This window comes from Gossypium hirsutum, chromosome D02 (assembly GCF_007990345.1).
Source record: "Gossypium hirsutum isolate 1008001.06 chromosome D02, Gossypium_hirsutum_v2.1, whole genome shotgun sequence".
NCBI classification, from domain to species: domain Eukaryota; kingdom Viridiplantae; phylum Streptophyta; class Magnoliopsida; order Malvales; family Malvaceae; genus Gossypium; species Gossypium hirsutum.
In genome coordinates this window covers 68,103,295-68,127,159 of record NC_053438.1, presented here as the reverse complement: position 1 = coordinate 68,127,159, position 23,865 = coordinate 68,103,295, and the positions used below count along the sequence as shown (strand labels likewise).

At 33.3% G+C, this 23,865-nt stretch overlaps 4 protein-coding genes across 7 annotated transcripts; all 4 read left to right on the top strand.

Annotated features, from left to right (window-relative positions):
* Positions 1–1,531: 1,531 nt before the first annotated feature.
* LOC121214821 (transcription factor SCREAM2) lies at positions 1,532–4,191 on the top strand. 2 transcript variants are annotated; one of them, XM_041089104.1, is made up of 3 exons: positions 1,532–2,023; positions 2,876–3,046; positions 3,890–4,191. In XM_041089104.1, exons 1-3 carry the CDS (start codon positions 1,979–1,981, stop codon positions 3,971–3,973), a joined length of 300 nt encoding a protein of 99 aa, XP_040945038.1. In that variant the 5' UTR covers positions 1,532–1,978; the 3' UTR covers positions 3,974–4,191. The 2 variants fall into 2 exon arrangements, with proteins under 2 accessions (XP_040945038.1, XP_040945039.1); XM_041089105.1 differs by lacking the exon at positions 3,890–4,191 and adding an exon at positions 3,603–3,807 and having other exon boundaries at positions 1,904–2,023.
* A 2,675-nt stretch (positions 4,192–6,866) lies between these two features.
* Positions 6,867–7,682, top strand: LOC121214582 (protein MAINTENANCE OF MERISTEMS-like). The gene is made up of 2 exons (XM_041088360.1): positions 6,867–6,920; positions 7,035–7,682. Exons 1-2 carry the CDS (start codon positions 6,867–6,869, stop codon positions 7,680–7,682), a joined length of 702 nt encoding a protein of 233 aa, XP_040944294.1.
* Positions 7,683–11,550: 3,868 nt separating this feature from the next.
* Positions 11,551–15,482, top strand: LOC121214820 (serine/arginine-rich splicing factor SC35). 3 transcript variants are annotated; one of them, XR_005910554.1, is made up of 10 exons: positions 11,564–11,808; positions 11,925–12,003; positions 12,090–12,169; positions 12,312–12,378; positions 12,798–12,857; positions 13,337–13,543; positions 13,631–13,817; positions 13,968–14,078; positions 14,373–14,547; positions 14,665–15,482. XR_005910554.1 is itself a non-coding variant. In XM_041089103.1 (8 exons), the coding sequence occupies exons 1-7, from the start codon at positions 11,733–11,735 to the stop codon at positions 13,800–13,802; spliced, it is 741 nt and encodes a 246-aa protein (XP_040945037.1). In that variant the 5' UTR covers positions 11,551–11,732; the 3' UTR covers positions 13,803–13,817; positions 13,968–14,252. The 3 variants fall into 3 exon arrangements, 1 of the variants encoding a protein (XP_040945037.1); XR_005910553.1 differs by having other exon boundaries at positions 14,373–15,482; XM_041089103.1 differs by lacking the exons at positions 14,373–14,547; positions 14,665–15,482 and having other exon boundaries at positions 11,551–11,808; positions 13,968–14,252.
* Positions 15,483–17,046: 1,564 nt separating this feature from the next.
* Positions 17,047–22,951, top strand: LOC121214818 (SUPPRESSOR OF ABI3-5). Its single transcript, XM_041089102.1, has 10 exons — positions 17,047–17,318; positions 17,644–17,860; positions 18,596–18,721; positions 18,799–18,960; positions 19,847–19,976; positions 20,421–20,462; positions 20,942–21,256; positions 21,368–21,410; positions 22,112–22,189; positions 22,726–22,951. Exons 1-10 carry the CDS (start codon positions 17,245–17,247, stop codon positions 22,790–22,792), a joined length of 1,254 nt encoding a protein of 417 aa, XP_040945036.1. The 5' UTR covers positions 17,047–17,244; the 3' UTR covers positions 22,793–22,951.
* The last annotated feature ends 914 nt before the right edge of the window (positions 22,952–23,865 follow it).

The window sequence follows — 23,865 nt, the reverse complement described above, 5'->3', positions numbered from 1 at the left end:
TTTAACAGTTGAAGAATGCACTATCAAGTGTTGTTGACAAAGGCAGAGAGAATTGTGTGAAGATAAGATTACTCGAATCAAATCTTCAAGGTGGAGATTATTGGGAATTATCCATATTTAAGGAAAATCAAAGATATGGGTATCAAATAATGGAAAGTCAAAGATATGGGTATCAAATATTGGAAAGTCAAAGATATGGGTATCGAGATATTGGCATAATAAAATCTGAGATATTTGCAATATATGGTCCCTAAATTATAAAGTGACTTTGCAAGTTGATCCCTGAACCTCAACTATAAATAGGCATAACCAGCTCTCATTCTGTATCTCAAACTTGCCATTCTCTACTTAAGGCATTGTTTTCTCTCTCTCTTTGTAAATTCTCACTTGTATTTTGGAGTGAAATATATTTGGTAGTGCCCGAGGACGTAGGCAAAATTTGCTGAACCTCGTTAAATTCTTGTGTTCTTTATTGTATTATTCTGCATGAATTGTGTGTGTGATTGTAGTGATTTATTGTGCTATTAAATTACGATTGAAGGATATTCTGGCTAGGAAAGACCTGGTACTTAAGCGATCCTTGTGATCCACCTCTCTTTCCTGGGAATTGAACTTAGTGTGATTTTTTAGTACAATAATTTTACTCTTTTACACACTTCCGCACAACACTATTAAAATGGTGAAATTTAATTTTTGTTATCATAAAAATATATAATTTTATTCCGGCTTTCCCAAATTTTTTTTAGCTCCACCCTTGAAAGAGAGATTAGGAGATTTCATTAATCATGTGTTTTTTTAAGTTAGTGATTGCAACTATGTTAAGTAGTAAAATTTTAAAAAATTGAAAATTGATCCGAATTAATATATTTAGATGATTTATTAAATGTAAACTTTAAAATTACGGTTGCAAATTTATTTTTTATTTAATATATATTAATTTTAGTTTTTTTATCTAAAAGCTATAAAACAAAATTTATTTTGTCAAAATAAGAGTAAAGATTCAAAATAAAAAATTAATATGAAAAATCGAGAACTTAATCAAGCCAAACCGAATTAGGATGGTTGGCTCAAAAAATCTCTGAAGCTCGACTGAACCAAACCAATATCACCCCCAATCTTCAGTAGGGGTGTTCATTCGGTTAACCGACCGGTTAACCGACCTGAAATTACTATAACTGAATTAACCGACCTTCCAAAAATTTTAACCGTCAATCGAACCGATTTTTAAAAAAAAAAATTAACCGAACCGAAATTTTTTCGGTTAATAAGATCGGTTAACCGAAAATTATTTATTATTTATTTTTGGTTAAAAATTACCCGAATTACCCGAATTAACCGAATTAACCGAATTACCCGAATTTTTTTGGGTTGTCTTTTAATTTTAGTTTTATTGGATTGAATAATTGGGTAAACTTTAGTTTTACAGCATGTTTGGTTGGGTGTATTAGCTAATCGGTGGGCCCCACCTAATGCCTCTCTATTCCGTCGTTTGGATCAATGTATTGCTAATACGCGTGTAATCCATTACTTTCCTAATTGGTGTCGATTTCTATTCCCCCTCTTTTGCCCAGATTAGCTACCGCTTCAGCAAACCGTCCCTGTTTTACCCTCCCCGATCCCCTTTGTTTCTCTTCTGTTCCTTCTAGCTTCATCCGATTTATTTCCTTGTTTGTTTGCTTTTCTTTTCTGCCGATTTGCTCCCAGTTTATTTTCTTTGTATTTGTAACATGGGCGTTTCCTTCATTAGCGGTGAAACTGAAAAGTCTCTCTTGCTTTCTCTCCCTCCCTCGAGTATCTTCTCTTCGCAGGCAAACAAACATAGCTCAATTTCTTTTCTTATTCCGAGTCTTGGTTATTAGGTATGGCATCTTCTCTTTTCTCCATTTCAGAAGCTTTAGAACAACCGCCTTTTCTTTTCTTTAATTCAGAATCTTGATTTTATTTCGAGACTATTTCAATCCCCTTTCTTTTCTTTTTAATGATGATTTACAACTGGGTTTTTTGTGAAACTGAAGGAACGGTGGTGGGTGTATTCTTTTTCTTATGCTGAAAATTTAGGGTTTTGTTCTCAATTTCAAGAATTTCTTTGATTTATCATTGTGTTTCTGGGTTTTGGATTAACAAGTTGATAAAGTGAACTAAACTCGGTAGGTTTCAAGATGAGATTGTCGATGGACCTTATCATGAAAACTGGAAATACTTTATATTGGATAAATATAATAGAGGGGACTGAAGTATATACACAATTGAGCTTATATATATTATTGTTTTTTTTTCTTTGTTCTTTTTTATCATATTGTTGATTGTTTTCTTGTCTTCTGCTTATAATAGCTAAGCGCTTCTTGTGGATTGTGAAGTGTGATATTTGTTTTTGGCTCTGTTGATGGTTAAATAATTCTTTATTCACGCAAAAGAGGAGCCTAGCCAACTACAATAAAAGCATCTGCGAAACTGATAGTAATCACAATAGAGAAGTATTCTGGATAAGTAATCACTACACTCAAACCCCAATTGCAAGCAAGCATCTTGTTGGTATCATCCCTTTCAACTGTGGAGTCTTAGTCAAACTGCCTCTATGATTTTATTAAGAATAACTGAAAAAGTATTAATCTTCTTGCCATGAAGCCTAGAATTCCTCTCCACCAATAACTGAAGAAGTGTGATATTTGTTATTCCTTGATCAGAATTGTTCTTAAGATTATATCTAGGCTTTTGTTTCTTTGCATTTGGTTGTAGAACTCATGTCAGACATGAGTCAGGACATGATACACACACACATAAGGACTGACATATGGTTGCCAAAAACTTTCGACAGGTTGTGTCAGTCGATGTAAGGTTAAGGGAACTCATATATTTCTATTTTTGCAATTTTCAGGTGGAGGTAAGATTAAGGGAAGGAAGGGCTGTCAACATTCACATGTTTTGTGCTCGCAGGGCAGGTCTCTTGCTCTCCACCATGAGAGCTCTAGACAACCTTGGATTGGACATACAACAAGCTGTAATCAGCTGTTTTAATGGGTTTGCACTGGATGTTTTCCGAGCTGAGGTGCCCTTCTTTTTTCTCTTCATCTACTTCGTTGATTTCCATTTAAAATCAATTTTAATTTGCACATCTATCCAACAGATTTCAACTAAAATTTGTCTAACAATTTTTGATGAATGCGATTTCTTTCAAAGCCTAGCCAACTCTAGTGCAAAAAATAAGGCCATATAGAAAGCTATTTCTTTTGTTTAACACTTAAAACTACAAATGAAATGAGCCTTTATTGAAGAAATTCAGTTATTTTTTGTGCATCTTTGCTACATAGAACTGCTGTTGAAAAGAGCAGTTCAGTAAAAGGCAAGTTCAAATAATGGTATAGACCATGAGTCAGAAACCCCGAAATTGATGACTCTCTTCCCATTGTCCTTTTGTATATGAATAGCAGACTGACTACTTGCACTAGTTTGCACATAGATTAAAGTAAGAATCCTTGTTTAGTGGGATATATTCTAGGCAATTTTTTCTTTCTGCTCATACCTCTGAAGGTCAACTATGATGTTAATGGTTAATAATTGTTGATCTTTAGATCACTAAATTACTTGTGAGATGAATTTGTTAGGTATTTACTGCAAGTGATAAACAGAATTTATCGTGAGGTGTGTTTTCCTTAAAGTTTAGTTTCGGATCTGGTGATGCTGAACAAAGACAATATGAAAATTGGGAAATTGGAGCTATGCGAGTACCACAATTGTAGCTTTGTTAAACAAGCATTACAGTACCAGCTAATCTGGAAGTCTGCATATCATCTAAAAAATAGAAAAGTTGTAAGGTGTTTGGTTTGTTGGTGGATATTAATATTTGGATGAAGAATTCAGTAATTTTGATTTGGTGTTTGACAAATGACAGCAATGCAGGGAAGGCCAGGATGTATTGCCTGAGCAAATCAAAGCAGTACTTTTGGATTCAGCAGGGTTCTGTGGGATAATGTGAGGGTGAATGGTTGGCTTATTATGATGGTATTGGTATGAACAGAGGCAATAGTAAATGTTGATGTAAAGTAATTAGTAGCTTCTCATCCCAGTGGTGAAGCAAATTTTACAAGGTAGTGAGCTTTGTAGGTAGCGCAAGCAAGTAGGCAAACAATTGATTTCTTAGTTATTGTATCACTTGAGAATGAAGTTGATTCTGATGGAGGTTTTTATTTATTATATTTATCTTCTTTTTTCTTTTGGGTTAATACTCATACACCATACTCAAGTTATATTTTGATTTTAGTAAATTCATATAAGAACATTTTATTATTAAGAATTTTATGAAATTATATATCATTATTAAATTATATTTAATATTAATTATTTTAAATTGTATAAATTCATATAAGAAAAATTATTATCAATAATTTTATGAAATTATATATTATTATTAAATTATATGTAATAATAATTATTTTAAATTATACAAATTCATATAAGATAATTTATTAGTTATAATTATTTTAAATTTTATTAAATCATATATTTTAATTAAAATATATTTAATATTAATCATTTCAAATTATCTTTTATAGTATCATATATTATGATTTGAGTAAATTCATATAAGAATATTAATTATTAAGAATTTTATTAAATTATATATTTTAATTATAATATATTTAATATATTTAATAATTATTATGTTTAAATATGATTAAATTATTTATTATTGATAATAACAATCTTATTAAAATTTAAATAACAATAACAATAATCATTTACCAAAATAAATTTATGCTAAGGGTATTCTAGTCATTTTAGTTTTTTCCATTATGCTATTACACCTCTATTCCATTCAATCAAACACAATATTACTATTACGCCTCTATTCCATTACATTCAACCAAACAGTTGATTTGCTATTACACCTCTATTCCATTACACCTCTAATCCATTACACCTCTAATCCAATACAGCGAACCAAACGTGCCATTAGTTTTATTGGGTTGGGTAATTGAGTTTGGGCTGGGTTGGATAATTTTATTTATTAATTTTTTCGGTTAACCGAAAATTTTCGGTTAACCGACCGGTTTCGAACCGAATTAACCGTTAACCGAAAAATCATAAAAAAAATTAACCGACCTCCGAACAAAAAAATTCGGTTAACCGACCGATTAACCGAATTCGGTCGGTTAACCGAATTTTTTCGATTTTACCCGAATTATGCACACCCCTAATCTTCAAGGTTTTTTACCAAAATATTATAAAATAAAATAAAATTTCACCAAAATATTATCCTTTTTTTATTTACTAAAATATTATATATTTTTTAATTACGAAAATATATAAAAAAAACAAAAAAAAGCTGAAAAAGCCTGTACCAACAGGGTCAGGCCACTGCCATTGGCGGCACCAAAGGTGCCAATGCCATTAGCGGCACCAATGATGCCAATACCATTGGCGGCACCAAGGCCTTATTTAGGCTGGCCGACCGGTGCTGGGGGGAGAAGGAGAGGGAAAGAAAGAAAGAAAGAAAGAAGAGGAAGGAGAGGAAAGAAAGAAAAAGGAAAGAAAAGGAAAGGAGAAAAAAGAAAGAAAGAAGAAGAAGAGGAAAGGAGAAGAAAAAACAAAGAAAAATAAGGAAAGAAAGAAAGGAGAAGAGAAAAAAAAAAAGAAGAAGAAGAGGGAAGGAAGGATTTCAAAAAGGAAAAAAAGGTAATTTTATTATAAATTTATTTTTTTGTAATATTTGTATGTTAAAAATTTATGTTATTTATATTATACGTATTTTAATATTTTATTTAGCATATATATTTTAATGTTATGTACATTATACGTATTTATGTTATGGTATGTACATTGTATGTTGATTAGAGATTTTTTTATGAATTTTACTTAGGAAGTTGAAATTAGTTATTTTAGGAAAATAGCATTAAAAGTAAAATGATAAAGAAATATGTTTAAGAAAACATTAAATACGAAAAGAAAAAACGGAAATTCTATATTCACCGAAAATAATAAAATGCGAAAAAAATTGTATATGTAATAAATCTCAAACATAATGCATTGAAATAATGTAAAATGATAAAATTAAAAATGATGGTATTTTTTAAAATAATAAAATGCGGATACAAAAATACGAACAAATGGCTGAAGTAATAGTGTTTTAGTAAAATTTTAAAAAAATTCAGAAATAATCAATACAAAAAATCAAAACAAAATGGACTGAAATAATATAAAATAATAAAATACGAAAATAATATATTTTTATTAGAAGTAATAAAAATCTGGAAAATAATAATACGAGCAAAGGGTAGGAAAAAGGGTTTATTTTTGGGTTTTTACCAAAATATTACAAAAAAATAAAAAAATACCGAAATATTATAAACTTTTTTTTTGATTTACCAAAAAATTATATTTTGATAAATAAAAAAAATTATATTTTGATAAATAAAAAAAAGTTATCATATTTTGGTAAAATTTTATTTTTCTTATAATATTTTTGTAGAAAACCCAAAAAATACGAACAAATGGCGGAAGTAAGAGTGTAGTAATACTAAATTTTTTTAAAATTCAGAAATAATTAATACAAAATATTTCAAAGAAAATGTACTGAAATAATATAAAATAATAAAGAACGAAATTAATATATTTTTATTGAAAGTAATAAAAATCGAGAAAATAATACGAGCAAATGGCAGGGGTAACGGTTATTTTCTTACACAAAATTAATTTAAATAACACACACATTTAATAAATTTATAAAATTAGAAATTATGATATTTTTTAAAATATCATAAAATTAGAAATTATGATATTTTTTTAAAAGAATAAAAAGTGGAGAAAAAAATACGAACAAATGGCTCGATTTTTTTACTAACTTTTTTTTTCAACTTGCAGGCATCGCAATGGCTCGAGTGATTGGAAACGATGAACACATATCTGATGCGGCTAATAACTGGGTATGATTTATTATTTGTTAATCACGAGTTCTATTTATTTAAAAAATAAAATACGCAGTATATACAAATAAATTATGTTATCGTAATAATTTTGCTTTAATTTAACACTATCAGGACTCGTTTCAAGTATTAAGGGGCCGTGTGAGTGTTTTAAGGATAGCTCCGGATGCACGATTGATGCCATATTTGGAGCTAGCCGGATTTGGGTCAGTAGCATTGATTCGGTCCTCTGACTTGCACTTTGATATATTATCTGCGCTAGTGGAGCGGTGGCGCCCGGAGACCCACACTTTTCATCTTCCGTGCGGGGAGTGCACGGTGACATTGGAGGATGTTGCATTGCAGCTTGGGCTTCCAATTGACGGGAGTCCCGTAACAGGAGTATCTTCATTCACGGATCCGGCTGCGCTTTGTTATCAGCTCCTTGAAGACTCACCAGAGGACGGTGAGTCGTATTTTTCCGGCTTAAAATTTACATGGCTGAAAGCCAAAATTGGACAATTATCAGCGAATGCCAGTGAATGTGAGTTGATGTGCGCTGCTCGAGCGTACATCATGCATATGATAGGGGCAGTACTCATGCCTGATGCAAACGGCGACAATGTGCATTTGATGTACTTGCCCCTGTTAGCTAATTTGTCCACTGCTAGATCGTACAGCTGGGGTTCCGCCGTTCTGGCAATGTTGTACCGGGAGCTTTGTCGGGCGACAAAGATGAAAGTCCACGACATCGGCGGATGCCTCATACTGCTGCAGTCCTAGGCGCTTTATCGGATGCCATTTTTGGCATCTGTTAGTCACCAACCGTATCTGTATCCACTGCCACTCAGGTGATAAAATATAAATTGTCATTATTTTGTAGTCATAATATATTGAATAATGTTACCAACCCTAAACCCTATATTATTTTTTGTAGGTGGACTGTTCGTCTAGGCATCGGGAAGTTGTATGATGTCCCGATATACCGCCTAATGATTGAACAACATGCCCGGGATGGGGTAGGCTGCTATTCTAATATTCATGACATATATTCTATTTCTATATCTTACTCAGACGTTATGGCATTAACTCGTTACAATGTTATTAATCATGCAGTTTATATGGATGCCATACTGTAGACCGAAAATCACAAATGTTGTACCCTCGTCCGCGTACGTTGATTCCCACATATGGTGCACTAACGCACCAATTATCAATTTCAACATAGTCGAGTGGTATAACGGAGATCGAGTGCTACGGCAGTTTGGCTGCATCCAACCTATCCCGGATCCGCCATGCCAGCTGGGGGAAGTTCACGGCATGAATAAAAGAGGAAAATTTCAAATGGATTGGGGAATTAAACACCAGAAATTTGTTGCACTATGGAACGACCGATTGCGCCGAAAACCTCAGATGGATCCGGCTACCGACCTGCAACCATCATTAGAGTATATACGATGGTACTCTAGTTGCGGGAAGCCATATCTACTTGGAGGGCAGTCGACTATAATCCCCCCGCACGTGCAGCAACTTGAAGGCCCAATGGATCCGGATCCGGTGGTGATGTACGCTGCGCAATCGGCAGAATACGCCTATGAATTTGAACTGTACGGAAACCACCCACCGCGGTACGGCATGCCCGGCCCGTCTGATCCGTATCCACAGCATCATGGGACTCATTCCGGATCAAGTTTGTCGGTGGCGAATGATGATTTTTCCTCTACGTTTGCCACACCCCCACTTGGTCGTTGCTTAGAACGTGATCGTCGACCTCCCAATAGGTATACCCCTAGGACAACACCATCGAACCATCAATTTTAGGGGTTTTAGGGCACTTTTTGTATAAATTTAATATTTCTAATTTAATATTTGTTTACTTCTGAAATTTGTTGTATAAATTTAATTATTCTATTTTTTCATTATATTAAAGCTGAATCCAATTATAAATGCCTTTATTGTCGATATAATTTTAATAATTTCAAATGCGCACATGGTATTTTATAACTTAATTTGGATACAATTTGGATATAATTTAAGCATAAGCATAAGCGGAATAATAAAAATTATTTCAAATGAATTATACTTTTTATAACAATATACAAAAAAAATTGTCAGCATTAGGTCAAAAAAATTTTATACTCAAAATAATACACACTAAAATTAATAATTAAGGTTTTACTAGAAATAATAACTAATTAACTAGAATAATAATACTAGTTTTTTACTAACTAGTTTATTTTGGTAAATAAAAATAATAACTAACCATAATAATAATACTAGTTTTTTACTTACAATAATACTACTAAGTTACATCTTAATACATTAATAACATCTTAATACTAACAAAAACAATAAAAAATAATAATAATAATACTAACTAAAACTATAAATTTGAGTTTTATCTTAATAACTAAACTAAAACAAAAAATATTACAAACTATCAATTGGTGCCGCCAACAGTATTGGCACCATTGGTGCCGCCAATGGCATTGGCACCTTTGGTGCCGCCAACAGTATTGGCCTGACCCGTTTTTTCAGCATTTTCCAGTTTTTTGCAGGCTTTTTTCAGTTTTTTTTGATAAATTTTCGTAAATAAAAAAAAGTTATATTTTGATAAATAAAAAAAAAGTTATTATATTTTGGTAATATTTTATTTTTCTTATAATATTTTGGTAAAAAACCCCAATCTTCACCTTCATCTTTATAACACCATAAGCCCTTACGCCTTGTTTGGTACAGCGAATGTAAAAGAGAATTGATGTATTAAATTACTTAAGTATTAAAAAGATGGATGGAAGATAGATTTTATCGTATCAAGGTGTTTAGTTGTAAAAAATTGTGATATTTATTGCTTTTCTTATTTTGTGTTAGATACGGGTTAAAAGATGAGTGTTGTTTATGAATGTACTATATTATCTTTAAAATCTTTTTAGTTTTAACGCTGAAAAATAATTAGCCTACAAATATGATAAATTATTTTTGCTTAATATTCGTTGTAACGACAGTTAGAACAAAAACATATAATGTAAAAAATAAGAACAAAAAATAATTGACACAACCTGTATTTGTTAATGTAATTCAAACACAAGGGTTTTACATCTGCCGAGTCTTGGCTTAAGCTCAATCCACCCTAACATAAACAACTAATTGCAACCCCAATATTGATCTCAGTTATCACAAATCACCCACCCAAGTTTAAAAATTGAAATTACCCCATTAATGATCATGAGTATTTATCAATTAAGGGTGAGTTTGGATGGGCGATACATTTACCTGCGGTTAGTGTAAAAATAGCAGTGGCAGTGAGATTAGATACTGTAATGATACTGTAGCATGAGACACAAAATAAACTAAACGCACCGCACCGCACCCAATCACCCATCCAAACCCACCCTAAATATCATCATAAATCAGTTTTTTAACAACACCAAAACTCTCTCAAAAGATCAACATTGTCTTCACTTTAAACTTGTTAATTGGAGCAGTTAAAGAGATGAAAAGTCCTAAAAAAAGTCCCTTGAATAAACCTGATATTTATCATTAAAAAATATTATTTTAATCATGAGAGCTAATAAGACTTTCATGTTTGTCCAATCACCTCAAGCAATTTGATTAGGAGTCTTTAAAATCTTAGTCGAACCATGCTTCATGTTTTGTCAAATATATCACACTCAAGTGGATTTAACTCAGCATAAACAAAACCTATTCACAACCCAATTTGATAACTTAAGTAGAGAAACAGTTTTGTTATAAGAAGCCATGGAATGAGCAGTAACAGTTTTCCCAAGTAGGATAATAAACATGATAATTTTATGTATATTTTTATGAATTTCTTGAGGCTAATATTATTTTATGCATATATTTATGTATTTTTTTATACATTTATGCATAACCCAATGTATATTATTATGTATTATTTACTAATATTATTTGTATATTGTTATATGTATTTTTATGTACACTTTTATGGATATTTTTAATTATGTATATGACATGTATGTTTTTTTAATGAATTTGTATATATTTTTATGTATAATTTTATTTGTAATTTATATATAATTTTTATCAAACATTATTTTAATTATAAATATTTTCCGTATCTATCATGAATTATTATTAAAATTGTTCCATGTTGCTTTCCTAGTTTACTTTCTTATATATTTCTAAAATTGTATAGTATTAAAAACTAAAATAAACTATCATTATCATAGGTAACCCTAATTAATAATTCGTTATTTAAAAACTAATTAAGAATTAATTGCTTAAAATCACATGGAACGAATATGCATTAGAAATTAGTCTACCTAAAGACTCACAAGCTCAAGAGAGAAAAATGGACTAAATTGAAATACTTGGAGTAATGATAATTTCAAGTTTATTTTGATATAATTTAATATTTAATATATACACCTAAATTTGGTATAATTTGATTTTTCTTATAATCTTATGAATTATTCAAAATATATAAGGTGGTTTGACTAGTTAAAATGAAGATTCAATGAGATAAAATTTCATGTTTACATGATTAGTTAAAGTGGGGAAAATAATGGGACAATTAAAATATATGGACTAAAGTCTAATTTCGAGCATCATAAAGGGACCAAAATCAGAATTTAACCTCCAAATCAAATTATAAATTAGAAAATAGGTCGTATAATTGTAATTATTTACAGCAAGAGCGTTGTTCACAGCGCAAAAGTCTATAATACCCACAATGTTACATCGTTACATCGTTATCCTTTTTCTCTTCGCCTCTTGATTTTAGCTTCCGCAAGCAAACCCTAACCCTAAACTTTCTTTTCTTCATCTTTTTTTTTCCTCTCAATCGCGATAATGTCTCACTTCGGAAGGTCAGGCCCGCCCGACATCACCGACACCTACTCCCTTCTCGTCCTCAACATTACCTTCCGTAAGCTTCTTTCTCTCCTCGTCTCTCGTCCGTTCGTTTCAAATTATTTAGGCACGACTGCTGGCGGTTTATTTATACTGTGACTAAAACCTTTGATTTGGTTTGAATTTGTTTAGGCACGACTGCTGATGATTTGTTTCCGCTCTTCGACAAGTACGGGAAGGTCGTCGACATCTTCATTCCCAAAGATCGAAGGTTCTTTTTCTCTTTTTCTCTTTCTTTTTCGTTCCTTTTGGTTGTTGTGAATTTATAGAATAATATTTTTGTTCGCTTGATGGTAGGACTGGTGATTCTCGAGGCTTTGCATTTGTGCGCTACAAGTATGCCGATGAGGCTCAGAAAGCTGTAGATAGGCTCGATGGTACATTTCTTCTACTCGTTTACGCTCTGTCTGTCTGTCTGTCTGTCTTTTATGTTAGCTCTTTTATATGTATTAAATGCGGTGTTGTATTAATTACGTAGGTAACTCACATGATATATTATGACATTTACTCTTCTTTTAGGGAGAGTTGTTGATGGTCGGGAGATAACTGTTCAGTTTGCAAAATATGGGCCTAATGCAGAGAGAATGTAAGTTGTTTGCTAGTTGTGATTCATATATATTTCTTCTTTCACTGGATCATATTTTAAGTATATTGTAGAGAGGATGTATTTAGTGTAAGAAATTATTTGATAAAAATGTCAATTTGGCTCGTCTAAGAAGGTATTTTACAAAGGAAAACGCCTTATTGTTTTGCTTTAACAGGGAAAATGTCCGCTTGCTTTAGTAATTTGTATTGGTGATCAACAAATTAGCATCTACAATGGAAGTTTGAAAGGCTTGTTTGGCGTGCTGATTTATAATTTGCGGCTATATCTGGCATTTTTTATTTAATTTCTTTTGTGTGGATATCTCATTATCCTTGCAGTATTTTCATATCCCTAGTATTTTATCTTTAGGTCTTTAACTGTGTAGTGAGATTCATGTATTTCACTGATTTCCCTTGCAGTCAGAAAGGAAGGATTATTGAATCATTTCCAAAGTCAAGAAGCCGCAGTCCTCGCAGAAGGTAAGTTGTTTCTTTTTCTTCTTTGACAACTTTTGTTTGTACTCGTTTTGCTTGATAGGTAGCGTTTTCTTCTCGTGCCTACTTTTCTGAATAAATTGCGAGAGATATAAATGAAGGGATAACCATGTGGATTTTTCACGTATGCTTTTTCTTTTCCTTACCAACGGAAGCACTTGAGATTAATAGTGGCGTGAAGATGATGGTGCTATGCGGTAGTACTTTTAAGATAAGTCGATGGTTATCTGCCTGTTCCCACATGAATATCTGAATGCAGTAACTGTGGTTTATTGGTTATTTATTTCTTGACAATTCGATATTAGATTTCTTTATCCTATTTGATTTGTCAGAGTAACTCCAGTATTGCCTTGGTTGGATATGTGATGCCTTTTAAGCTTGTTTAAGGTCAAAACTATATGGGTTGATTTTATCTTTTTATGGTTTTGTGGACATGTGATGTTTGCTGCATTTGATATGTTCAGGCACCGGGATGACCATTATAAAGATAAGGATTATAGAAGAAGAAGTCGAAGTAGAAGTTATGACAGATATGAACGTGATCGATATCGTGGGAAAGACAGAGATTCTCGGCGTCGAAGCAGGAGCCGTAGTGATAGTCCTGTCCATTCTAAAGGCCGAGGAAGAGGTCGTTACGATGATGATAGGCGAAGTAGAAGTCGATCAATGAGGTTTATGCTTTACAATTCATGATGTTCAGTTTCGTCTATTTTCCTCCCATTCTTTAGTTACCTCATTCTGATACTTCTGTATTTCAGTGCTTCTCCTGCTCGGCGTAGCCCTAGTCCTCAGAAGAGTCCTTCCCCACGTAAGGCATCTCCCCCTAGGGGTGAAAGTCCTAGTAGACGGAGCCGTGATGGACGGTCTCCAAGTCCTCGGAGTGTTTCACCGCAAGGCCGCCCTGCTGATTCACGGAGCCCATCTTCTTGAAACTCATAGATCAATGTGAGTTTTCCCCCCCATCTCATTTACTCTCATTTGTCTTTTTTTTTTTTGTTTGCTTTTCAATCTTTCTTTTTTGGGTAAATTTCTTCATACAACCTGTGATTTTGACTTTTGACTCTTTGATTTTGTGTTTGTTTTTGTATTTTGTAGGAATGATCTTGCTGATGGCATTGGAATTCCTGGAGACTTGGCTTAGCATGACTCCTGTCGCTATTTTGTTAATGTTGAGGACATTCAAATATCATTTGTTTTCTAGTGTTGGTAGGACTGGGTTTTTTGTTGTTTTATTGACTGCCTGAACCTTTTGTCTCAATTAGTTAAGTTGTGTAGTTTGTAGCTTGATGTTTCAGTACATCAAAGATTCTGTGACGCAAGTCTGTCATCGTACTTTGCTCTATCTTTAGATGTTATATTTTGCTCTGGTTTTGTGTGGTATTTGTTTCTCTGATTAACTGATGGGGCCCCATTATGCTATGGTTTTTAAAATTCTTTTATTTTTTATTTTTATTTTCTAAAAATGCTGATTCATCTCCAATCGCCTGTTTGCTTTTATAGCAATGTTCGGGGAAAGAGTGAGTTGGGCAAATGGACATGATGTTGATGTTGATGTTGCTGTTCGTGCTGTTTTTATCTATAGATGAATGGTCGTGATTGTGATGCTGGGTTATTGCAGTATGCTGATTGCAGGGACTGTTTGTTAACTATTTTTAACTGAAAGATATGGTGATTGGTAAGAGCTATAGTCATGTCTTGGTTTCCAGAAAGCTTTGGACCTCTCTGGTTCCTGATTTTTGCATCTGATTATCCTTGGGTCTTCTGATTTCTAAATATTGGCTCTGAGGTTTAGTTGCTGTGATGATATTAAAGGACCCAAGATGATTTTTTGACCTGTGGAATGCTGTGTTTGATGAGCTCTCTGGCATTAGACCTGATGTGGTTGCTAAAAATAAAAATGTAATGTCTGGTCTAAACCTTATAGTTGCATTAATTGAACAAAATAACTTGTTCTTATTTAATTGTTTGTTGTATTCCATTAATCATGTTAACCGCTCCCTCTTCCTTAATGTTTTGAGTTGTAGCAACTTTGACTGTGATTGTAGCTGGGAAGTGGTTGCTGTGCCAATTCTGTTGTATGATACATATGGCTTGTGGATAACCACTGAGTACAAAGTAATAACCTGTACCAGACTGTTGCTGCCTTGTTGGATCATGTTGAAAATGGTTTTAGCAGTTGCCTAGCTTTCTACCTTGTTTGCTTGTGGCAGGCTGTTGCTGCAATTCCTGCAGGATCGTGTCAGTTTTAATACCTCGGTGTTGAAATGGATATGATATGCTGCCCCCTTATCACATGTTTGGTCAAGTTCTATTATCTTTCTCTGTTTGAAGTTCCTTTGCTATTATAGTGATTTCCTTATTCTAATTTTACTCATAGGACTACAAGCTCGCCCTTGTGCTCTGAGTTTGCTTTAGATGCTTAAAGAATGAAAGAACTGAAAATTTTAGGCATGCATACCTTGGTGGCTAAGCATGTTGAAAGATGAATAGACTGGATGCCATTGCAGTTTTGTGCTGATACCTCACGCTATGTTATTTCCTTTGATCACTGCTGGTATCTGTTGCATGTATCATCTACTTATATTCCAATGAAAATTTTGATTGCTCTGATCTGTGTTTTGCTTTCTTGGATCTCCCTGTTCATTTCTGATAATTTTTTCGATGGCCTAGCAATATTGTTACTCCTGACTACTTAATTTGCTCTTGACATGACATTGAGTTGACTTCCACAGTATTAAGTGCTTAAGTGGTTTTGAATTTTAACTTGTGGTTGCCCTGTTTTAGCTGAGGGTTCTGACGAACTTATACTTTGTGTCATGTTGGTGTGCATGAATTTTTGTTTGTCATTGAATGAAATAGCAGACATTTTCAATGTGAGGTGACGTAATTGAAGATAAATTAGATTTCAGTGGATGAGTAAATTTTCGCCCATCAGATGTTTCGTCCTGGTGATTGTGAGATGGTACATGGCTCTGCTGCATTGCTGGATGCTTTCGGATCTGACACTACCCTGATTTCCATCCAGCATTTGCTTGTGCATATTAAAAATCATATACCCTCTTATTTTGGTACTTGGCCAAATGATAATGATACATGTCTGATGGTAGACCATGACAAAGTCCGGAAATGGACAATTAAGCACTTTCTTTGTTCTAATGGAAGAGAAGGGATGAAAACATTGCAAAGCAAATGCAATTCATAAAGCTGGAGTTCAGAAAACAATTAAACAAAAAAACCGAGATAGGCACCACAACTCAATAATCTCATCTCATCATTGTCAATATGCTCGCCTCAAACCGGGGAGTCCATACCATTGCAAGGGCCCTAATGGTAAGCACCGATAACTACCTTGGGATACGGATATATTCAAGAAGCAAGAAATCTGCTATAAATCATCAAGCACAAACCTTGGGCAAGGGAAGAACAGCAAATATTTATAAAAAATTGGAGAATTCAGATTACTATTCGTTTGATTGGAATATGAGTTTTTGTTGTCTTTTTCATTGAATGTAAAATTATTTAGGAGTTTCTCTTGTTAAATTGACTTTACTCACATGTTTGTTGTCTTGTGCATTGAATGTAAAATTAATTATAAATAAAGTCTGAAAATTATTGAAGAGAATATTTCACTAAATCGAATATATTGAGAGTGAAAGTTAATTATAAACATACCTTTTTGTTGCCAAGAATTGTTTGTCAGAATCATTATTGTATCAAAAAATATAATGAAAAATCTTATAATAATTATATAATCGACAAACTGCAATACAATCAACAAATGTTATTTTTCCTAAATTAATAATAAATAAAATTGTAGTTTCATATGAGATTTGGTTAGGGTTTGACCCTACTACACATTGTTACCTAGAAATTTTAATATAACCATGTGGACCAAAATTTCATTTAATTTTAGTATAAAATCTTTTATAAATATATTTTCACTTTTGTTTTTTTATTATGTCATAATCTAGTATTAATTAAAGAAATAAACTTTAAAAGAATTACATTGCATATATTAATTAAGGAGATAAATGTATAATTTAAGGATAAAATGGTAAAAATTGGAAATTAAATTTGATATAAAAGTAATATTCCCCCCCAAAAAAGAAAAAGTGATAATAAAATCTTGATATACTATTTTTAATAATGTCATTTTGAAACCTCCCACTAGGAGATTTCTTGAACCAAGCAGCCTTGAGCCATTAATTGGGCTAAACCACAAAGGCTTGATCCGCTCCACTCCCCATTTCATTATTCTCTTCAACGTCTCTTCCTCTCGTGTCTAGTTTTCCATTGCTATTGTTGACAGTTTTCTCATTAGAAATCAAAATTTTCATTTTCAGTTGAAGGTAGGACCTGAGAATTTGCAAAGATGGAAGAAAAACCACCGCGCTCTCATCTCAAGCGCCATCTCTTCGATGATGACGATTCCAACAAACCTCCCGCGTAGTTCTCTGCTTCGCCCTCTCTCTTTTACCTTGAAAACGAATATTTTACATCTCAAAGTATTGATGCAATTGTTTCAGCTCCTTAATTCTATAAATTTTTTTTCTCTCTTATGTCTGCTATTTATCTCTCCATCTCCCTCCCTCTCTCTCTCTCTCTCTCTCTATATATATATATATATATTTACTTTGGAAAATTTAAGTCTTGATGGTTTCATAAATTCATCTCCTTTTGAGAAAGTTAGGATCAAATACAATTCTGTTCTTTTTCAAGAATTATGTCTATTGTTTTAATTTTAGAGTTAAATCATTTTTTTTATTTACAGGCTGAAGAGGATTAGGTTTCCCAAGGGAAAGAAGGTAAAGCCTGGAGAAGAAGCAGTGAACCGAGTTGATGTTGAAGACGGTTCTGGTAACTTGCAAGATCCCCGTCTCGCTGCTAAGGAGCGTTCCAAGCGCCGCAATCAAATTACTACTGAATTATTCACCGAAGATGGACGTGGAATGCTTAATGATATCACCTTAGCTGAAGTTGCATATGAGGTTAGTTTCCCATGCTGTTAGTCTGTCCTAGATTCAATGTATGACTTGACAGTATGATGTTAATTCTGCATTCAGTCTTTTGTGAATTAATGCTAATTTACGCTAAATGTCTAAACTCAAGAAGCAGATGATGTGCACATATCTTATACGATTTAGCTTCCAGATAGATGCTTCTTTGCATTCTCATCCAGTTTTATGATTGGTCCTTCTGCCAAATAGGTACTATAGTTTCTTTTCTACCTAATGTGTCCGCACTAATAAATTCTAAAAGGGTGTTTCATTTTTTCTTTTTGGATAATTGAAAATTTATTCCAAAATTTTGAAGATTCAAAACTAATCTGCCACTTGGAATGACAATAAGGGATTGCAGCCAAATATAATTAAACTCAAAATGGCTTGGGTTATACGCTGGTCCATGCAAAGTATGCTTAGCCTATCCAAAATAGCCTACTATGTAATGGAAGAGAACATGGGTAGTTTTATTTCATTTCTAATGCAAAAATGCAGTTTATCATTTCATTTTGCTGGAGTTTTGGTGTGTTGTTGGCTTGTACAATCTTCAGTGCCACTCTGAGCTTTGATACAGCAGTTGTGATTCTGTTATTGAGTGAGTTTATAACTTTAGGATGCTTCTTTCCTGAACTGGCAGCCTTTCTGCAGTCAAGATGACTGCCAGATTCCTCATTTATTGGTTCAGGGGAAAAGATAGGCAATGATGGGAATTTCTTTTGGTAGGATAATGAGAACTTCATCGACGATGGAATTCAAATAGAACCTTTCAATCTAGACAAAGAAAGAGAAGAAGGATACTTTGATGCAGATGGAAACTTTGTTGAATATGTCAATAACAATGGAATCAAGGTAAAGCATTGCATTGACCTGGAGCTTCTCTATAGAATATCAGCACTGCTATTGACAGCCCCATGGATTTATTGTAGGATGCGTGGTTTGATAGTGTTGAAGCTGATGTACAATATACAGGAAAAGCATTTACTACAACAAATGGTGAAGATAATGAAGTTGTTGCACAGGATCTTTCTGCCCAAGACATTGGGATAATAAAGAGACTTATTGCCAATGTGCTTGAGCCTGGAGAAACGGTAATCTTTTTTTTTTTCTTTGATTCTGAGAGAAACTGTAATCTTACATGATAATTGTCTTACATATTTGTTTAAAATTTGCATGTTGCTTTCATTTTCATTTTATGAATACATTATATATGAAATGAATATTGAATACCTGGTGTTGTAGTAGATTATCATATTGTTACAGGCATATGGATCTTATCTGTTATGTGTATATATATATTTTTACCATAATGATTATTTCAACATCCATGTTTACTCTATTGAGGGGAGTCAGATCGAGGTTAGTTTTTCTTTTTGTAAAAATGATCATTGCCACCCAGGCATGGATTCCATGAAGCTGTCAAATGGTATAGATTATTTCTTCTAGATAGTTTTTCTTTTTCAGGTCAAAGTCACAAGTGATGTTGTCAGGGCAAGAGCCTAATTGCTAAGGCACAGCTCATGTACCAGTTCGTGCCTCAAAGAGCCTCCAAATGAGGCGAGGGATTTTTTCTTTCTGAAATTTAATGCCCCAGAAAGGCACACCTAAATAAAATGCAACTTGGGTTTCTACCTTTTAAAAAAGGAATTATTAGCTTTTATTTAAGATGTAAAAAGAAAAAAAATACCCATTATCTAGTCTTCATAAATAATAAAAAAGGTAATAGAGTCTAACCTAAGAATTTTTGCGGCTTATGCCTCAAGCGATGTAGGGGTCTTAGCGTGTTGCATATGCCTTGGCCCATTGACAACATTGTTCTCGGTTGCATTAGGATGTTAGATACAATGTTTTTTGCACTTGTTATTTTCAGTTCTAAGCTCTATCCTTATGTGCTGATGTTAAATCCATTTCTTTATTAGGTAAATAAACAGTTACAAGGGGAAAGTTTGAAGCTACTTTTAATTTACCTTTTGACAGGTTTTGCAAGCTTTGAGAGGGTTGAAAGGACCTTCAAGTAACAGAAAGGAGAAAATGTCAGCTGAGACAAAGCGTGTATTTGACCAGCTAACTGAGGATGCCATGAAGTTGATGGAGAATGGTGACTACAGTTAAGTTTGTTACTTTCTCGTTCTTCTAGTTCACTAGGGTTGAGAAGTTACCTTGAATATTCTATCTTTATGCCACTACCTTCTATAACCCCAAAAAATGACTACTAATGTATTTAAAGCTGTTGCACACTTTGAGGCAAAGTGTCATTCAAATGTTTCTAGCCTTAAATGTCACCTTGACCTTTAAGATTATTGGTGCTTGCTAATGGTTATGGTCACTTCAATTGGGAAGGATTTTGTGAGCATATCTATACTTGTTAATATGAGTCTTAACTTAGTTGAGATTTATGGTTTTGTTGGCCACCAATTGCCGTTTACTCCAATGAAGAAAATCTGCTTTTGCTGATATTTTCCTGCTTGTGGTAATTATAAAAGTAGGTGAAGGATTACGTATATATCTTTGGCCCTAGTATATGCTTATTGGTTTAAATTTTGTTCTGCAGATGTGTACCATGAGAAGCAGGAGGTTTTCCAGCGTGAGGCAGGTAGGTGCAATGTTTTAGTGTGTGTGTGTGTGTGTATATTGTTTTATTCATATTGATTGTTTCCGAAGAGAATTCTATTTCTTAGTTCAAGGCCCCCCTTTACTAAGTGGAATCAAAGAATTAGTAAATCTGTTCAGCTCAAAATGGGAATGGGCTGGGGCTATGAACTTATAATCTATGATCGGATGATCAAGTCAATTCCACGATTTTAAGTTCATTCCATGCCTGACCAGGTTTGAATAGGGCTATATACATTCTCATTATGAGAAGGGGTCATTCGAGCTTATCCAAATAGATACCATGTTTATGTATGGACCCCTACATCGTTACATTCCATTTAGGATTAGGAATGGGCATAATTGGGTCAGCTTTTTGCAGATCTCTCCATTATGCTAATATTCACATGTGATTTTGTAAGGGCAGGTGTATATATTGAATAACCTTTATTAACCATGCTCTCGATATATATATTTTTTCAGAGGGATATGAGAAGTTAGCTCTAGCCAGGGGAAAGAGCATATCTGCAAATGTTGTGCTGGAAAATTCTGATCCTAACTTGGGAAGTGACATGCTTACTGATATTAATAATCCTGGAACTGCTTCCGTACTCCCTGACCCAGCTGTGGGTACTTCAAATTCAAGTCTAACTGCTGCAGAAGTTTCAAGCGATGCTGCCGATGGTTATGATATGTTTGCAGATGATGAGGATGATGAAAATCTTAAGCAGTCATCTGAGGCTAATTCTAATGCATTCATTCAATCATCATCAAATGCTGTGAACACATTTTCTGAGAGTATGTATTGTCACTCTTATTTTGGTTGTGAATGTTAGTGTTTTGGATGAAATTAGAGTACATTTGCTACTTGACCTACAGATCTAATTTTCCCGTTTTCTTGATTTTCAGCTGGAGATGTGCTAAATGATTATGTCTATGATGAATCTTCAGGGTACCCTCTTTTATCCTTACCTACCTCCACACACACACGCACACACACACTTCTGTTTAGGATTTTCAGTTCTTGGAGTTAATTGTGACTAATGAGGCAGTGGATTTTGAAGAGAGAATTGTTTCCAAGTATATATGCATGTATGTATATTGGTGTTTGGCAACCCTCTATAATAACATTTCATTGCAACAGCCAAATTTGTTGTAGAACCTATTTTTATGTTTTATTTCTATCATTTATAACAACTTTTCATCAATAACAACAACCATAAACTATGAAGTACACTCTTTACTAAATTAATTTTCTATAATTGCTTCTTGTCTCTAATTTTAGTAAAATTAGTTTTATTCCTAAGTGAAATAAAAATCATAAATTTTAGTTAAGATGTTATTTCAATAAAATGTTCAAATTTTACATAAAAAAATCTATTTATCATATTATATTAAATGATCTTTAATAAATGGAATTACATTTGTGAATTTTATTAAAGATTTGATTTAAATTTCACTAATTAATGTTATAATTAATATATTATAATTTTTAAATTTGAAAATTAAATAGACTTGAATATGATTTAAATCTCAAATGTTGTTATAAGAGGATAACAATCACTTTTCTGTAACAGCCAAATTTTTAGCAGACAAATAAGACTATTATAGAGAGGGTTGAATGATCTTACTCACAATAATCTTTTCATTCAGGTACTACTACAGTAGCACTCTGGGGTGTTATTATGATCCATATACAGGACTATACGGCTCAGCAGCATCAGGGCAATGGTAATGTTTTATGCATCCCTTTTTGGGCTCTGATTATTAGCACTTGAATGCATCTATGCTGGTTCATTCATAGTCCTAACTCCTTAGATCAGTTTATATTGTGGATGCTTATAAGTTTATGATTTTGTTTAGAGGACCTTGTGAGTCCTTGCTCATGTCCATAGCCTGGACACTGAAAGTAAATTTAAAGACCTGAATCAAAGATCCATGAACCCGCCATTTTCATCTTTCTAAATGTAACGCTTGGGGGGGGGGGATGTCTCATGCTTTATTGTTTCAGCTTTTAAGATTTTGACTATTCATATTTATTTGTGTGGATTCTTGATTTTTGTTGTCTAGCCACAGAGTTGATAGAACCTGCTGTTTTGGGATTTTATCTGTTGCTTATACAGCTTGATTTTTAAAGGCTGTACTTAAGATATGTCCGTGTGAGGGAGTGTTTCAAGCATTAAGGCTTGAGCTTTTCCAAATTATCTGGATAAATGTTGCAAGACTTTGCTGCTTAGAATCTTATCCGTCTATATCTCCCTATATAGGTATTCCTTTAATGAGTCAACCGGCACATATGATGAAGTTACGGAGGTTGCATCTGCTACAAATTGAGAACTTGAGAGTTACTGCTGTTGTTGAGGATGTTGTACAGGCTGTAAAATTTGATGTGTGAAATTGGCATCCTAAGTCGGTTTCATTCAGTAAGCTCCATATTGTTTACTTCCTTTGAAATCTAACCATTATAAAGTTAGTATACTGTCCTTGTTTGCATTTCTTATTTTGTTTGGTAAAAGGGAGGGAGGGAGGGAGGGAGGGAGGTAACTGCTAGAATATAAGTAGCGTAAAAAGAAAACTGCTAGAATATGACTAAAATCACCATGTATGACCGAGGATGTGTTATCTGAAATGACTTGAATCACAGATGAACGAGCTAATGAACAAACATAATATACAAATCCTTGATGAATTTCAGCCAAAACACCAGATCTGGTCAAAACAAAGTTCGTCGAAAAATTTATGGTTACCAGGTAGTAAGGTGCAATTGAAGGTAACCCTTTTCTTTGAGAATAAGTAGTCTTACATTGAAGTTGATCTAGGAAAAAGGAACCCTTTTCTTTGAAGTCCTTTACCAATAAATTCTGGCATAAGATGCCCATCGGAAAATTGGCCGATAGAGATCTTAAATAGTTTTCACCATATGGCCAAAGTTTGCCTGATAATTAACAGTGGTAATGATATAATTGTCATTTCCAGCATAAAAAAAAGTTGAGTCACCAAAGATGAAGAAAGCATCATGGTTTTCTAGCAAAGTGTAGTTGCATAGCAAAAGCAAGAAACATATACGGGTCCTTAAACTTCTCATTTGAAAACTGAAAACAGGTTTGCTTTATCTTATGTTCTTCCCATGGCTCAAAATTTCTTACTTGTAGGGGGTTTGTTACGTTGACTTTACTGCATAAATATAAGCAAAATACAATCATTTTGGTTGCCTTAGATGTTGCTCTATGATTCCATGAAATATCTGAATATGGAATAGATATTCAAAAGTTGAATATACAAGACCACGAATGGCAAGCACAATTTGAGCTTAAGATGACTTTGATTTCTTCATATAAAAATGTTTGGGGGTATAGACAATGATACAAACGGGGGTCAATCTCAAGCAATTTAATTTTTCGTTTTCA

Bases quoted from the DNA above. Each gene is read 5' to 3' on its own strand.
- LOC121214821 (XM_041089104.1), top strand. From the start codon at position 1,979: ATGATGATTTACAACTGGGTTTTTTGTGAAACTGAAGGAACGGTG. The intron at 2,024-2,875 runs GTGGGTGTATTC...TGCAATTTTCAG, and splicing joins GTGAAACTGAAGGAACGGTG to GTGGAGGTAAGATTAAGGGA. The intron at 3,047-3,889 runs GTGCCCTTCTTT...GACAAATGACAG, and splicing joins TGGATGTTTTCCGAGCTGAG to CAATGCAGGGAAGGCCAGGA.
- LOC121214820 (XM_041089103.1), top strand. From the start codon at position 11,733: ATGTCTCACTTCGGAAGGTCAGGCCCGCCCGACATCACCGACACCTAC. The intron at 12,004-12,089 runs GTTCTTTTTCTC...GCTTGATGGTAG, and splicing joins TTCATTCCCAAAGATCGAAG to GACTGGTGATTCTCGAGGCT. The intron at 13,544-13,630 runs GTTTATGCTTTA...TCTGTATTTCAG, and splicing joins AGTAGAAGTCGATCAATGAG to TGCTTCTCCTGCTCGGCGTA.
- LOC121214818 (XM_041089102.1), top strand. From the start codon at position 17,245: ATGGAAGAAAAACCACCGCGCTCTCATCTCAAGCGCCATCTCTTCGAT. The intron at 18,722-18,798 runs GTAAAGCATTGC...GATTTATTGTAG, and splicing joins TCAATAACAATGGAATCAAG to GATGCGTGGTTTGATAGTGT. The intron at 20,463-20,941 runs GTAGGTGCAATG...ATATTTTTTCAG, and splicing joins GGTTTTCCAGCGTGAGGCAG to AGGGATATGAGAAGTTAGCT.
- LOC121214582 (XM_041088360.1), top strand. From the start codon at position 6,867: ATGGCTCGAGTGATTGGAAACGATGAACACATATCTGATGCGGCTAAT. The intron at 6,921-7,034 runs GTATGATTTATT...TAACACTATCAG, and splicing joins CTGATGCGGCTAATAACTGG to GACTCGTTTCAAGTATTAAG.